General features: G+C 45.9%; 1 protein-coding gene and 1 long non-coding RNA gene across 4 annotated transcripts in view; one reads left to right on the forward strand and one right to left on the reverse strand.

Annotated features, from left to right (window-relative positions):
* top3b (DNA topoisomerase III beta) overlaps nucleotides 1-10263 on the reverse strand; it is a 79264-nt gene extending 69001 nt beyond the window's left edge. Inside the window, exon 1 of one of the 3 annotated variants that reach the window (XM_085961993.1) lies at nucleotides 10003-10263. In XM_085961993.1, the coding sequence (XP_085818119.1) occupies nucleotides 10003-10072 (70 nt within the window). In that variant the 5' untranslated portion in view covers nucleotides 10073-10263. The other 2 variants (XM_085961994.1, XM_085961996.1) reach the window with 2 other exon arrangements.
* Nucleotides 10264-10538: 275 nt separating this feature from the next.
* Nucleotides 10539-15349, forward strand: part of LOC147104603 (uncharacterized) — a 38007-nt gene continuing 33196 nt past the window's right edge. Inside the window, exon 1 of the long non-coding RNA XR_015072368.1 lies at nucleotides 10539-11743. This is a non-coding gene — a long non-coding RNA (uncharacterized LOC147104603). The remainder of the gene's footprint in view (nucleotides 11744-15349) is intronic.

The raw sequence follows: 15349 nt of genomic DNA on the forward strand, positions 1-15349 counted from the left end.
AGATGGCCTGATCTCTTGTTGGTTCCTCGACATATTGGTCCAGGAAACCATCCTGTATACACTCTAGGAATTCCTCCTCCACAGTATTGTTACTACTTTGGTTAGCCCAATCTATATGTAGATTAAAGTCACCCATGATAACTGCTGTGCCCTTATTGCACGCGTCTCTAATTTCCCATTTAAAGCCATCCCCAACTTCAGCATTACTGTTTAGGGGTCTGTATACAACTCCCACTAACGTTTTCTGCCCCTTGGTATTTCTCAGCTCTACCCATACAGATTCCACATCATCAGAGCTAATAGCCTTCCTTACTATTATGTTAATCTCCTATTTAACCAGCAATGCAACCCCACCTCCTTTTCCTTTTTGCCTGTCTTTCCTGAATATTGAATACCCCATGATGTTGAATTCCCAGCCTTGGTTACCCTGGAGCCATGTCTCCGTAATCCCAATTATATCATATCCGTTTACATCTATTTGCGCAGCTTATTCATCCACCTTATTACGAATGCTCCTCGCATTAAGACACAAAGGCTTCAAGCTTGTTTTTTTAATACTCTTAGACCTTTTAGAATTATTAATTACTGTGGCCATGTTTGATTTACAGCCTTGATTTCTCTGACTGCCACTTTTGCTTTTCTCCTTCCTGTCTTTTGCTTCTATCCTTGCTTCCCTTTCCTCTGTCTCCCTGCACAGGTTCCCAACCCCCTGCCATTTTACTTTAAACCCTCCCCAACAGCACTAGCAAACACTCCCCCAAGGACATCGGTCCCGGTCCCGCCCAGGTGCAAACCGTCCAGTTTGTATGGGTCCCACCTCCCCCAGAACCGGTTCCAATGTCTCAGGAATTTGAATCCCTCCCCCTTGCACCATTCCTCTAGCCACGTATTCATCTGAAATATCCTTCCATTTCTACTCTGACTAGCACGTGGCACTGGTAGCAATCCTGAGATTACTACCTTTGAGGTCCTATTTTTTAATTTACCTCCTAAATCCCTATATTCAGCTTAAAAGCAGATAAATCCCCAGGCCCGGATGAAATGTATCCCATGCTGTTAAGCGAAGCAAAAGAGGAAATAGCAGAGGCCCTGACCATCATTTTCCAATCCTCTCTGGCTTCAGGTGTGGTGCCGGAGGACTGCTAATGTAGTACCCTTGTTTAAAAGGGGAGAAAAGGATACACCAAGTAATTACAGGCCAGTCAGCCGAATCTCGGTGGTGGGAAAATTATTGGAAAGAATTCTGAAGGACAGGATAAATCTTCATTTAGAAAGACACGGATTAATCAAGGATAGTCAGCACAGATTTGTAAAGGGAAGGTAACAAGGAGGGTAGATGAGGGTAGTGCGTTTGATGTAGTGTATATTGACTTTAGCAAGGCTTTTGATAAGGTTCCACATGGCAGACTGGTCACGAAATTAAAAGCCCATGGGATCCAGGGCAAAGTGTCAAGTTGGATTCAAAACTGGCTCGGAGGCAGGAAGCAAAGGGTAATGGTTGATGGGTGTTTTTGTGACTGGAAGGCTGTTTCCAGTGGGGTTCCACAGGACTTAGTACTAGGACCCTTGCTTTTTGTGGTATATATCAATGATCTAGACTTGAATATAGGGGTATGATTAAGAAGTTTGCAGATGATACTAAAATCTGCTGTGTGGTTGATACTGAAGAAGGAAGCTGTAGACTTCAAGAAGATATAAATTGGTCATAAGTCAACCCCCTCATCTCTGGAATTAACCTAGTGAATCATCTCTGAACTGCCTCCAATGCAAGTATATCCTTCCTTAAATAAGGGGACCAAAACTGTACGCAGTACTCAAGGTGTGGTCTCACCAATACCCTGTACAGTTGTAGCAGGACTTCCCTACTTTTGTACTCCAACCCCCTTGCAATAAAGGCCACCGTTCCATTTGCCTTTTTGATTACTTGCTGTACCTGCATGCTAACTTTTTGAGTTTCATGCACATGGACCCCCAGGTCCCTCTGAACTGTAGCAGTTTGTAATCTCTCTCTCTTTAAATAATAATTAGCTTTTTTATTTTTCCTGCCAAAGTGTATAACCTCGCACTTTCCCACATTATACTCCATCTGCCAAATGTTTGCCCACTCACTTAGCCTGTCTATATCCCTTTGCAGGTTCTTTGAGTCCTCTGCACAACTTGCTTTCCCACCCATCTTTGTATCATCCGCAAACTTGGCTACTTTACACACGGTCCCTTCATTCAAGTCATTAATGTAGATTGTACCAATCCCTGTGGCACCACACTAGTTACCGTTTGCCAACCGTAAAATGACCCATTTATCCCGACTCTCTGCTTTCTGTTAATTAGCCAATTCTCTATCCCCAATTCCGTGAGCTCTTATCTTATGCAGTAACCTTTTATGTGGCACCTTATCGAATGCCTTCTGGAAATCCAAATACACATCCACTGGTTCACCTTTGTCCACCCTGCTCGTTACCTCCTCAAAGAACTCCAGCAAGTTTGTTAAACATGATTTCCCTTTCATAAAACCATGCTGACTCTGCTTGACTGCATTATGATTTTCCAAATGCCCTGCCACTGCTTCCTTAATGAAGGACTCCAGCATTTTCCCAACGACAGATGTTAGGCTAACTGGTCTATAGTTTCCTGCTTTCTGTCTCCCTCCTTTCTCAAATAGGGGTGTTACATTTGCGGTTTTCCAATCCGCTGGGACCTCTCCAGAGTCCAGGGAATTTTGGTATATTGCAACCAATGCATCCACTATCTCTGCAGCCGCTTCTTTTAAGACTCTGGGATGCAGGCCATCTGGTCCAGGAGACTGATCATCTTTTAGTCCCATTATTTTACCAAGTACTATTTCCTTAGTGATAGTTTAGAGGGGATTTGAGGGGAAATGTCTTCACCCAGAGGGTTGTGGGGGTCTGGAACTCACTGCCTGAAAGGGTGGTAGAGGCAGAAACCCTAACCACATTTAAAAAGTACTTGGATGTGCACTTGGGATGCTGTAACCTGCAGGGCTACGGACCAAGAGCTGGGAAGTGGGATTAGGCAGGATAGCTCTTTGTTGGCCGGCGCGGACACGATGGGCCGAAATGGCCTCCTTCCGTGCTGTAACTTTCTATTATTCTATGATTTGTTCAGAAGCAAAATGCTCTATTTTCCTGTCACAATAGATTTTTCAGTTTGCCAGGACGACTTAAACAAAACACCCATTCAACAAAACTGTCCTTTTGTGGATGAATATTTCTACAGCAACTAGAAAATAAAGATAAACACGGGATAAAAATAAGAAATGCGCAGCCGGTCAGAAAGAGATGGGGTAGCTGTTTGAGTGGACACCCTGTATGAGGGCTCAACTCATTCTGAATTACAACGAAGGGTCCCCAACTGAAACATCAAGCTACCTTTTCCCTCTCAAGGTGTCGTGCATTTCCAGCATTTCTGGTTTCTAGCATTCCCAATTTTCTTGCAGCAGCTCCGATTTTCTTCCCTCCCCTGAAGGTGTTTCTGGGGTATGGTTTGCACGAGCACCTGCCCCTCTCTGGCCCCTTGTCCAAGCAGCCATTATTTGACAGCAAGAGTCGTCACAGCTGAGCTGAATGCTGCCCATACCCAACATTCACCGAGATGAACTTACCATAATTAGCAGCGGGAAACCGGGCTGATTTTCCCCTCCTTAATTTAAGGGTGTGAATTGTGCTGCCCTCGCAACTGCCCCACCGAGATCCACTAACTGACCACGGAATGGGGATCAAACCTGGAACCTTCCTGATCTGTATGGCTCAACTACTCACTAGGAACACAAATCCTAGATGATGATACTTCCCCCCTCTAGCCAAGGAGCACTGAGGTACTTGTAGGAAGTATTAATAATGTCCATGGAAATCTCATGCCTCATATCCCCATACGAGCCTGCTCCTGAACAACCACTGCATCAGAAGGCATCCTGTGGTTTCTACATAGCATTCTTTTTCCTCCTGTTCAACTTTCTGAAAGTAATACAAGTTAAAAATTAATACAATATTTCACAGGACCAATTGTTGGTTGTTGCCGTCTCACTGGACAGAGGTGTAAATCACCAAACAAATCCAACTCTCATTAGGCTGCACTGAGGGAGCAGAACAACCTTAGCAGTAGTCCAGAAAGCTCTCTGCTACCTCAACTGCACTCACCAATTACTGTGAATTACAACTGAAATTATCCAGGAGACACCAATGAGCTAGTGTACGTAGTAACTAAAATACATTAACGTAGAAGGGAAATCAGCCAATTACTGGTCTCATTCACAGGTGGTATTCCTGTATATAAAAAGGCTCACTCTGGACAAACAGCACATTCACCAGAACTTTTCGCAAATCCATTGGATTCTCTGGAATCTGCACCATGAGGACAACCATGTCTTTTCTTAAGGTGAGAGTTTCACTGTTGCATGCAGTTTTCTGTTCTCAGGAGGACTTCGATGTAGACTCATAACATTTTACAGCACAGAAGGAGGCCATTTGGCCCATCACACCTGTGCCAGATCTCTTAAAAAGAGCTAGCCACTTAGTCCTATGTGTTGCAGTAGCTATCGAAAGCAGCCTTTTTGTGTCACTGATATGCTGTCAGGTCTACAAACTGTTCCTTGTTCTAATCTCAAACAGATTTTTAATTTTCCTCCCCATCTCTCAAAAGGCAGTGATCCTTGTTTAACTAACTTAATTGAGTTTTTTTAATGAGGTAATGGAGAGGGTGGACTTTCAAAAGGTGTTTAATAAAGTACCACAAATAGGCTTGTTTGCAAAATTGAAGCCCATGGGATAAAAAGGACATAGCAGTATGGATACAAAATTGGCTAAAGGATAGAAAAGATGACTGTTTTTTGGACTGGAGGGAGGTATGCAGTGGTGTTCCCCATGGGTCGGTATTGGGACCACTGCTGTTTTTGATATACATTAATGATTTAGACTTGGGGGTACAGGACACAATTTCAAAATTTGCAGATGACAAAACTTGGAAGTGTAGTAAACAGTGAGGAGATAGTAATAGACTTCAAGAGGATACAGACAGGCTGGTGGAATGGGCGGACACGTGGCAGATGAAATTCAACACGGAATAGTGTGAAGTGATACATTCTGGTAGGAAGAATGAGGAGAGACCATACACACTAAATGGTACAATTTTAAAGGGGGTGCAAGAACCGGGAGACCTAGGGGGGCTTGTGCACAAATCTTTGAAGGTGGCAGAACAGGTTAACAAAACAGTTAATAAAGCCTATGGGATCCTGGGCTTTATAAATAGAGGCATAAAGTACAAAAGCCAGGAAGTTATGCTAAACCTTTTATAAAACACTAGTTCAGGCCCAGCTGGAGTGTTGCGTCCAATTCTGGGCACCACACTTTAGGAAAGATGTGAAGGCTTTGGAGAGGGCTCAGAAGAGATTGACTAGAATGGTTCCAGGGATGAGGGAATACAGTTACATGGATAGACTGGAGAAGCTGGGGTTGTTCTCCTTGGAGCAGAGAAGGCTAAGAGGAGATTGATAGAGATGTTTAAAATCATGAAGGGTTTAGATAGAGTAAATAAAGACAAACTGTTTCTAATGGCTGAAAATGGATCACCAGGGGGCACAGATTTAAGGCGATTGGCAAAAGAAGTAGATGACATGGGGAAAAATGTTTTTACACAACGAGTGGTTAGGATTTGGAATTCACTGCCTGATAGGGTGGTGGATACAGATTCAATAGTAGCCTTCAAAAGGGAATTGGATAAATACTTGAAGGAGAAAAAAACTGCAGGGATATGGGGAAAGAGTGGGGAGTGGGACTAACTGGAATGCTCTTTGACAGAGCCGGTGCAGCTTCGATGGGCCAAATGGCCTTATTCTATGATTCTATGACACTGGACTTGACGATTCCAACACACTCCTGTCTGGCCTCTCATCTTCCACCTTCCATAAACTTAAGCTCATCTAAAATTCTGATGCCTGTATCCTAACTCGCAGCAAGTCCTGTTCACCCATCACCTGTGCTCGCTGACCTACATCAGCTCCCGGTGAAGAAAACTCGGTTTTAAAATTCTCGTCCCTCCGTGGCCTTGCCCCTCCCTGTCCCTGTAACCTCCTCCAGACCCTCCGAGCTATTTGCGCTCCTCCAACTCTGGCCCCTTGCGCATCCCTGATTTTAATCGCTCCACCGCTGGAGGCTATGCCTTCAGTTGCCGAGGCCCTAAGCTCTACAATTCCCTCCCTAAACCTCTCTTCCTCCTTTAAGGCTCTCCTTAAAACCTGCCCCAATATCTCCTAATGTGGCTCGGTATCAAATTCTGTTTGTTAACGCTCCTGTGACTCGCCTTGGCACGGTTTACTACGTTAAAGCCAGTATATAAACGCAAGTTGTTGTTGTTGATAGGCACCAGGCACACTCTGGTGCTTCATCCAACTATCTATTTCTCACATGAGCCTAGACAATGAACATTGGAGACTATTTGACTGTGGGGGCATCAGCCGAGCCTTATTCTGCCCTCACCAAAGCGAAAGAGCTATCCAGGTTTCAAACTCGAGGAGCACCAGTTGCTCGAAGCTTTGAACAGAAGCCAAGGACGTGCACACTGCCCTCATGTGGTAAACCACTTTTATCGTTCACTATCGTTACACTATGGTTATCACTGTTTATATCGTTACACTATGGTTATCACTGTTTACACTGTTGTATCACTACACAAGGTCACCTCTTGTCACGCTGTTATACCTGGGCTGACCACAGCTGACTCCGCCCATGACTCCGCCTGCTTGCCCAGGTATAAAGGTGGTCGACTGGCTGGTATTCCTCCTTGTTGGACCCGATCACCCACGAGGGTGGGCTCGGTTATTTAGCCAATAAAAACCTATAGTTACTATCTTAACTCGTCGCTTTTCATTGGATGAATTGATAGGTATATCACCTCATATACAGCAGTATGTGCTTGTGGAATGCAACAGAAGCTGCGTGATTGCAGCACAATCAGTCTCACTGGCATTCTGTCTTGTACACTGAGTGATGGAATGAGTTTCGGTCGGACAACTGCAACGAGGATTGACATTTCACAAGTATAACTCTTATGGCTGCAGGGAGTACATTTGGAGAGCTGGTACTGAGATTTCCCAGAGCATGATTCATGCTCTAACAACCCAGGTCCAGTGAAGGATGGTTGACTCTGTGGGAGTCCCACTAACAGGAGAGACATTGTACGAGGCTCCGTCGCAGGTACTCATTGTTGGCATTTTAGATTGATATAGAGTGTAAAGGTGCACAGGCTTGGCTTAAGCACCAGGACCTTCAGCTGTGTTGCTCCAATCGTGGCCTTGTAGAGTGATTGTCAAACTGTGGAGTGCATCTCACTAGGCTAAGCACAGTGAGGGGCGAGTAACTACGGCAGAATAGGGTGGGAAGCTTCCAATTTTAGCTCCCACATATCTTGCAATATTTGAAGCATAGTGGTTCTTTTAAACCTTGTTTGTGGTACAATACTCACACTCTACTTAACTAGCCCTAAATCATTTACATGGTCAAAGAGAAGTGGTTTTGCTGCAAGAGTAGAATAATTGGGTGGAACATATTAAGTTCAATGTAAAAATAGAAAATAACAATAGATTCAAAGGTAAGGGTGATGGACTCACAAGAAGTGAAGTGCAGTGAGCTAAGGAGGATTCTGGCCCAAATTAACTGGAGAGAAAAGTTAGCAAACAGGTTGACCGATCAGCAATGGGAAATCTTCAAATATGAGATGGACATACCGCAAAATAAATATATTACCAAAAGGCAAAAAAGGGGAGAGCTTCAAAGTTTTGTGGATAAAGAAAACTAAACTGAAACTTAAAAAGGAGGCATATGATAAAGTTAGGACTAATAATGCTAAAGATAGTCATGAGGAATATAAAAAGTATAGTGGCGAGGTGAAAAGAGTTATTAGTATGGCTAAAAGGGAATATGAAAAAAGGCCAGCAAATAATAAAAAGGAAATTGTAAGTACTTTTATAAAAGGTTAGAGATGATAGGACCACACAGGGATCAAGGAATTCATTGAATTGCGGAGGATTAAGGTATGGCAGAGATACCAAATAAATATTTTGGTGGTGAATGTAGTTGTACTAGAGAAGGATGTGGAACACTGTCAGAGATTACTGCAGAACAGGAATTGGTTCTAAAAATGTTTTTAATTGTTATCGGTTTAAAATGAAATAATCTGTTTACTGTCTGATACTTGCGTTAGTATTGAAAGGACTTTGGACAACTTCACTGTTCTGAGATTTGGAGAATGCAGCCAAATGGCTGAACCAGATTGTGTGAAACCTCAGCATCCTATTCATCCAAGAGCGGAGCTTCAACCCCCACACCCTCCCCATCACTGCGTACTTCCACTTCCACAATATCAATCACTTCTACCCCTACCTCACCACAGCTGAAACCTTTATCCACACTTGTCACCTCTAGCCTAGATTTCTCCTTGCCAGCCTCCAATCCAGTTGCTTTCGGAAGCTCAAGAAAACATGTCCGAAGCTCAACTGCCCGTATCCTGGCCCTCGCAAGTCTCACTTGCAATTACTGCCATACTTGCTGACGTACGAGTCTCTGTCCTCCAAACCACTGATTTTCATCCTCCAATCCTTCCACGGCCCCACCTAGCCTTCTATCTCCTCCCACACTCTTCGATTTTCTGACTCTAGCCTTTTGGGCATACTTGCCTCCCTTTGCCCCACAATGAGTCGTAGAGCCATCAGCCACCTCGGCCATATCATCTGAAAATATCTCCCCGTTCAATTTCTCTCTCTCCCCTCTTTAAAACCTTCCGAAAACCATCTTTTGTAAAGCACCTTGGGACGATTTCTATGTTAAAGTCCACTTTAAATGCATGGTGTTGTTGTTAAAGGAGCCGTTTAAATGGTTGTGCCCGTGTTTATGTTCTACACAAGCCACCTCCCACTCCTCTTCATTTAACTCTAGCAGTATAACCATCTATTCCTTTCTCCTTCATGTGTTCATCTAGCTTTCCCTTAAATGCATCTATGGAGCGTAGCTCCCATTCACCTGTTGCCCTGGCAGACATGCTGCTAAACATCTCTGTGACTCCATTCAGGGTTACAATTCAAGGTTGCTGAAAAGACAGGCTATCACAGCTTTCATACAGCAAGGTAAAAGGGTACTATTAAAATTAATGGGCATTTAGCTTTAATGAACTAATATTTCTGGAATTACCTGTAATCTACGCAGCAACTCACCAGGGTGACTTATTTGAAATCAGTTCAGTACACTGGAACTGCTGACACCGACCCATGCCTCACTGCATGGTGTGGTGGTCTGGAGCATTCGAGTGATTCTGAGCATTCGAGTGATTCTGAAGCAAGACCCTACCTCGGATTGTGACACACAACAAAAAAGTTACTTAAAGAGCGTGCAGCCCTCCATCCTTAGGATTTAATAGTCCAGCACTGTATTATGTGACAGCTTGCTTCAGTGGTACGACTCTCGCCTGAGTTAGAACAGCGTGAGTTCAAATCCCAATCCTGCACATAAGCAAGGCCGTCACTTCAGCGCATTAACTGAGGCAATGCTGCACTGCTGGAGATGCCATCTTTCGGATGAGATGTTCAAGTAGATGGGCCTCAGTTTCTCAGTTGGACATAAAAGATCCCATGGCACTATTCAATGAAGTGCAGGAGAATTCCCCCAGTGTCCTGGCCAACATTCATCCCGCAACCACCACCAATAGCAGATTATCTGGTCGCTTATCTCATTTGCTGTTCCTTGGGATCTTACTGTGCACAAATCTGCTGCCACATCAGCCTACACTACAGCGGTGACCAAGCTTTCCAAGGTGGCTGTAAAGCGCTTGAACGTGTCCTCAAATCGTGCCACTTTCAGGCTCTACATCGGCCACAGCACCAGCGATGAAGCTTTGCTCCGCTCAGCGGGCCTGGGATCCGCGGTATTTCACTGGGAGACCCGAGCTCCAAGGGAGCAGCGACACATTCCCACAGGTCGGGGCTGGAGGCGGCTCACTTACCCCGCGACAGGATCTTGGCAATGGACTGAGCTAGTGACGGTTTCTCGGCCACCATCAGCACCGTCTTCATCGCGCCGGCCTCACGCACCTGCCGCCACTCTCAGGCCGTCGCCATGACATCACCGGCACTTCCTGCGCACGTACCGGCACTTCCGGTTCCCGCCGCTCCGGGCGGACGGACGGTTTTGGGCCGCGGGCCTGTTGCCATGGTAACTGCGGCCGGGCCCGGCGGCTCATTCGCCGCCTTCCCTCCGCTCAGTTTAGGCCGGTGCAGCACCGAAACACACGGAGGAATAGTTCGAAGGGGCTGGGAAGTATCACTATTTGACCACAAGTAATAACTGGTGCCTCATCAGTTCCAAAAACACTTCAGCTAGGCACCGACAACTTGTATTTATATAGCGCCTTTAACGTAGGCGCTGAAATAAAAACAGAAAATGCTGGAAATACTCAACAGGCCAGGCAGCATCCGTGAAGAGAGAAACAGAGTTAACGTTTCAGGTCTGGGACCCTTCATCAGAACTGGAAAAAGCTGGAGATGTGCAGAAGGGGAGGGGGGGCGCGGTTTAAGAGGGGAGTAAGGAATTGAAAGAACATACTGTGAAAATGTTGCAAATGGGAATGGCAAAATCATACAGCATGAAAAATGGGTGCAGGGATTATTATCTGAAATTGTTGAACTCGATATTGAGTCCGGAAGGCTGTAAAGTGCCTAACCAAAAGATGAGGTGCTGTTCCTCGAGCTTACGTTGAGCTTTATTGGAACAATGTAATAGGCCGAGGACGGAAAGGTCAGAGTGGGAGTGAAGCGGAGAATTAAAGTGACAGGTGACCGGAAGCTCAGGATCACCCTTACAGACTGAACGGAGGTGTTCCGCAAAGCAGTCGCCCAATCTGCATTTGGTCTCCCCAATGTAGAGGAGACCGCATCGTGAGCAGCGAATACAGTATATTAAATTGCAAGAAGTACAAGTAAATCGCTGTTTCACCTGGAAGGGGTGTTTGGGGCCCTGGACAGTGGGAAGGGAGGAGGTAAAAGGGCATATGTTGCATCTCCTGCGCTTGCACGGGAAGGTGCCAGGTGAAGGAGAAGGGCTGTTAGGGGTGATTGAGGGGTGGGCCTGGGTGTCGCAGAGGGAGCGGTTCCTTCGGAATGCTGAAAGGGGAGGTGAGGGGAAGCTGTGTTTGGTGGTGGGATCACGCTGGAGGTGGTGGAAATGGCGGAGGATGATCCGTTGAATGTGAAAGCTGGTGGGGTGAAAGGTGAGGACAAGGGGAACCCTATCGTGGTTCTGGGAGGGAGGGGAAGGGGTGAGAGCAGAAGTGCGGGAAATGGAACGGACACGGTCAAGGGCCGTGACAACCACAGTAGAGGGGAATCCTCGGTTGAGGAAAAAGGAAGACATGTTGGAAGCACTGGTATGGAAGGTGGCATCGTCAGAACAGACGCGGTGGAGACGGAGAAACTGGGAGAATGGAATAAAGTCCTTACAGGAAGCGGGATGGGAGGAAGTGTAGTCCAGGTAGCTGTGGGAGTCAGTGGGCTTGTAGTGGATGTTTGTCGAAAGCCGATCACCAGAAATGGAGACGGAGAAGTCAAGGAAGGAATGGAAGAGTTGGAGATGGACCACGTGAAGATGAGGGAAGGGTGGAAACTGGAAGTAAAGTGAATGAACTTATCTAGTTCAGGGCGAGAGCAGGAAACGTCACCGATACAGTCATCGATGTACCGGAAAAAGAGGTGAGGGACAAAAAAAATTGAAGGTTCTTGGTCTTTGGGGTTACATACAGGACCAGGCACCACCCAATGGGTTGTTTGGGAAACCAATGATTGTTAATTCTGTACCACCAACACCTCACAAACAGACCCTGTCAGTTCATGAAATAAAAACAAGTTGCTGGAAACACTCGGCAGGCCAGGCACCACCTGTGGAGAGAGAAATGTAGGGTTAATGTTTCAGGTCGGTGTCTTGTGGTCCTGAAACGTTAGGCCTAACCTTTCCACAGCTGCTGCCAGCTCCATGAACCCACAGCTGCTGCCAGCTCCATGAACCCACTCCCACCCATCCACCCACCTCATCACCAGACTGGAGATCACTAACCAGAGGGAGCTAATGACAATGGCCCCAGTGAACATGACTATCAGCAGGTAGGACCCCCTTTGCCACCCCAGTCCCTGAGTCAACTGAAAAGTATTCACTATCCTTAAAGGAATAGATATGTTGAACCCTGATAAGATATTTAAGGTTCCCACAAACTGCAGAATTGGGGGCATGAACTTAGAACAGAGAAGACGCACAGTTTGAATTTAACTGCTGCAGGAGGTGATGAATGGGTGGAACAGACTGGCCAGAGAGGCAGGGAAGAAGACTGTGTGGAAATTGGCCATTAGTTTTTGTCACCAGCCGAATGACTCCAGTCTTCTCTGGCCCTGTATTTAACCCCAAAGACCAACAACCTTCAATCGTTGACCTTGGGTTTCTCCCAGTGCAGGCACAACCATGCCAAGTAACCTTAATGCATCAATGTACTCCTCCTGCAAGCGATATGTAATCACAATGTACAACAGATTCATAACAAATATATATGTATATATATGCGCATTTAAACTTTTCAAGTTAATTTAAAAAAGAACAAATTAAACCCTATTGGTTTAAGATGCAGTGGCACAGCATATCCAGGAGGTGGAACTAACCATTTGTAGTGCTGCATGATTTCATTTTGCTGACTGTCCAGACATATCACACAAAACAGAGGAATGCTCTGTGCGCCACAATCTGTGACTCAGATTTAGTAGACACGTATATAATTATCTGCAGATTAATTTATCTATTTTTAGTGAAACTCAGCGTATGTTTTTTTTTGTATTCATTCATGGGATGTGGGTGTCGCTGGCAAGGCCAGCATTTATTGCCTTTCCCTCGCTGCCCTTGAGAAGGTGGTGGTGAGCTGCCTTCTTGAACCACTGCAGTCCGTGAGGTGAAAGTACTCCCACAGTGCTGCTAGGAAGGAAGTTCCAGGATTTAGGAACGGCGATATATTTCCAAGTCAGGATGGTGTGTAACTTGGAGGGGAACTTGCAGGTGGTGGTGTTCCCATGTGTCTGCTGCCCTTGTCCTTCTAGGCAGTAGAGGTCACCGGGTTTGGGAGGCGCTGCTGAAGAAGCCTTGGCTAGTTGCTGCAGTGTATCTTGTAGATGCAACACTGTGCAGTCATGCTGCGCCAGTGGTGGAGGGAGTGAATGTTTAAGGTGGCGGATGGGGTGCCAGTCAATTGGCTTTGTCCTGGATGGTGTCAAGCTTCTTCAGTGTTATTGGAGCTGCACTCATCCAGGCAAGTGGAGAGTATTTCATCACACTCCTGACTTGTGCCTTGTAGATGGTGGAAAGACTTTGGGGAGTCAGGAGGTGAGACACTTGCTGCAGAATGCCCAGCCTCTGACCTGCTCTTGTAGCCACAGTATTTATGTGGCTGGTCAATGGTGACCCCCAGGGTGTTGATGGTGGGGGATTCGGCGATGGTAAACCGGTTGACTGTGAAGGGGAGGTGGCTAGACTCTGTTGGAGATGGTCATTGCCTGGCACTTGTGTGGTGTAAATGTTACTTGCCACTTAACAGCCCAAGCCTGAATGTTGTTCAGGTCTTGCTGCATGCGAGCATGGACTGCTTCATTATCTGAGGAGTTGCGAATAGAACTGAACGTTGTGCAATCATCAGCGAACGTCCCCACTTCTGACCTTATGATGAAGCAGCTGAAGATGGTTGGGCCGAGGACACTGCCCTGAGGAACTCCTGCAGCGATGTCCTGGGGCTGAGATGATTGACCTCCAACCACCACAACCATCTTCCTTTGTGCTCGGTATGACTCCAGCCAGTTAAGAGTTTTCTCCCTGATTCCCATTGACTTCAGTTTTACTAGGGCGCCTTGATGCCACACTCGGTCAGATGCTGCTTTGATGTCAAGGACAGTCTCTCTCACCTCACCTCTAGAATTCAGCTCTTTTGTCCATGTTTGGACTAAGGCTGTAATGAGGTCTGGAGTCGAGTGGTCCTGGCGGAACCCAAACTGAGCATTGGTGAGCAGGTTATTGGTGTGTAAGTGCCGCTTAATAGCACTGTCAACGACACCTTCCACCACTTTGCTGATGATTGAGAGTAGGTTGATGGGGCGGTAATTGGTCGGATTGGATTTGTCCTGCTTTTTGTGGACAGGACATACTTGGGCATTTTTCCACTTTGTTGGGTAGATGCCAGTGTTTGAGCTGTACTGGAACAGCTTGGCTAGAGGCACGGCTAGTTCTAGAGCACAAGTCTTCAACACTACAGCCAGGATGTTGTCGGGGTCCATAGTCTTTGCTGTATCTACTACGTTCAGCTGTTTCTTGATATCACGTGGAGTGAATCGAATTGGCTGAAGACTGGATTCTGTGATGGTGGGGACCTCAGGAGGAGGCCGAGATGGATCATCCACTCGACACTTCTGGCTGAAGATGGTTGCAAACGCTTCTGATATCTGATCATGTGACATCTGAAAATCCTCCTGACCCCAGTCTCCCTCTCTCCCCAACCCTGACCCCCAGTTTCCCTCTCTTCACCCTCCAGACCCCAATTCCCTCAACTCCCCAGTCTCCTTCTCTCCTCAATCCCCATTACCCAGTCTTCCTCTCGCCCCGAGACCCCATCCCCCATTCTCCCTGAATCTATTTGGTTAGAGTTAAGGAACAGAAAAGGAGCTGTTACATTGCTGGGTGTTTACTGTAGACCCTCAAAATAGTGAGAAGGAGATAAAGGAGCAAATCTGAGGACAAATTTCAGAGAAATGTAAATAATAGAGCAGGAATAGTCGGAAACTTCAATTACTCTAATATAGACTGGGGAAACAAAATAAAGGGCAAGGAGAGTGAAGAATTTCTAAAATGTGTACAGGAGAACTTTCTTAATCAGTATGTTTCTTGCCCAACAAGGAATGAAGCAGTGATGGATATAGTTCTGGGGAATGAAATCAAGCAAGTGGAGTGTGTTTCACTGGGGGAGCATCTGGGTAATATAATTAGGTTTAAAGTAGTTATGGAAAGGGACAAAGAAAAATCAAAGGTGAAAATACCCAACTAGAAGAGAGCCAATTTCAGTGATTTGAAAAGGGATCTAGCACAGGTGGACTGCAAACAAAGATTGGCCAGGAAAACAGTAAACAAGCAATAGCAGGCCTTCAAGGCAGAGATAGTTTGGGTATAAACCAAGCATATTCCCATAAGGAGGAAGGAGGGGGCATCTAAAGCTAGAGCTCCCTGAATGACAAAGGGAATAGAGGTTAAAATAAAACAGAAACAGGAGGTTTATGACAGAT

This window comes from Somniosus microcephalus, chromosome 19 (genome assembly GCF_052327205.1).
Source record: "Somniosus microcephalus isolate GS21.2 chromosome 19, FLI_Smic_1.0, whole genome shotgun sequence".
Taxonomy (NCBI): Eukaryota; Metazoa; Chordata; class Chondrichthyes; order Squaliformes; family Somniosidae; genus Somniosus; species Somniosus microcephalus.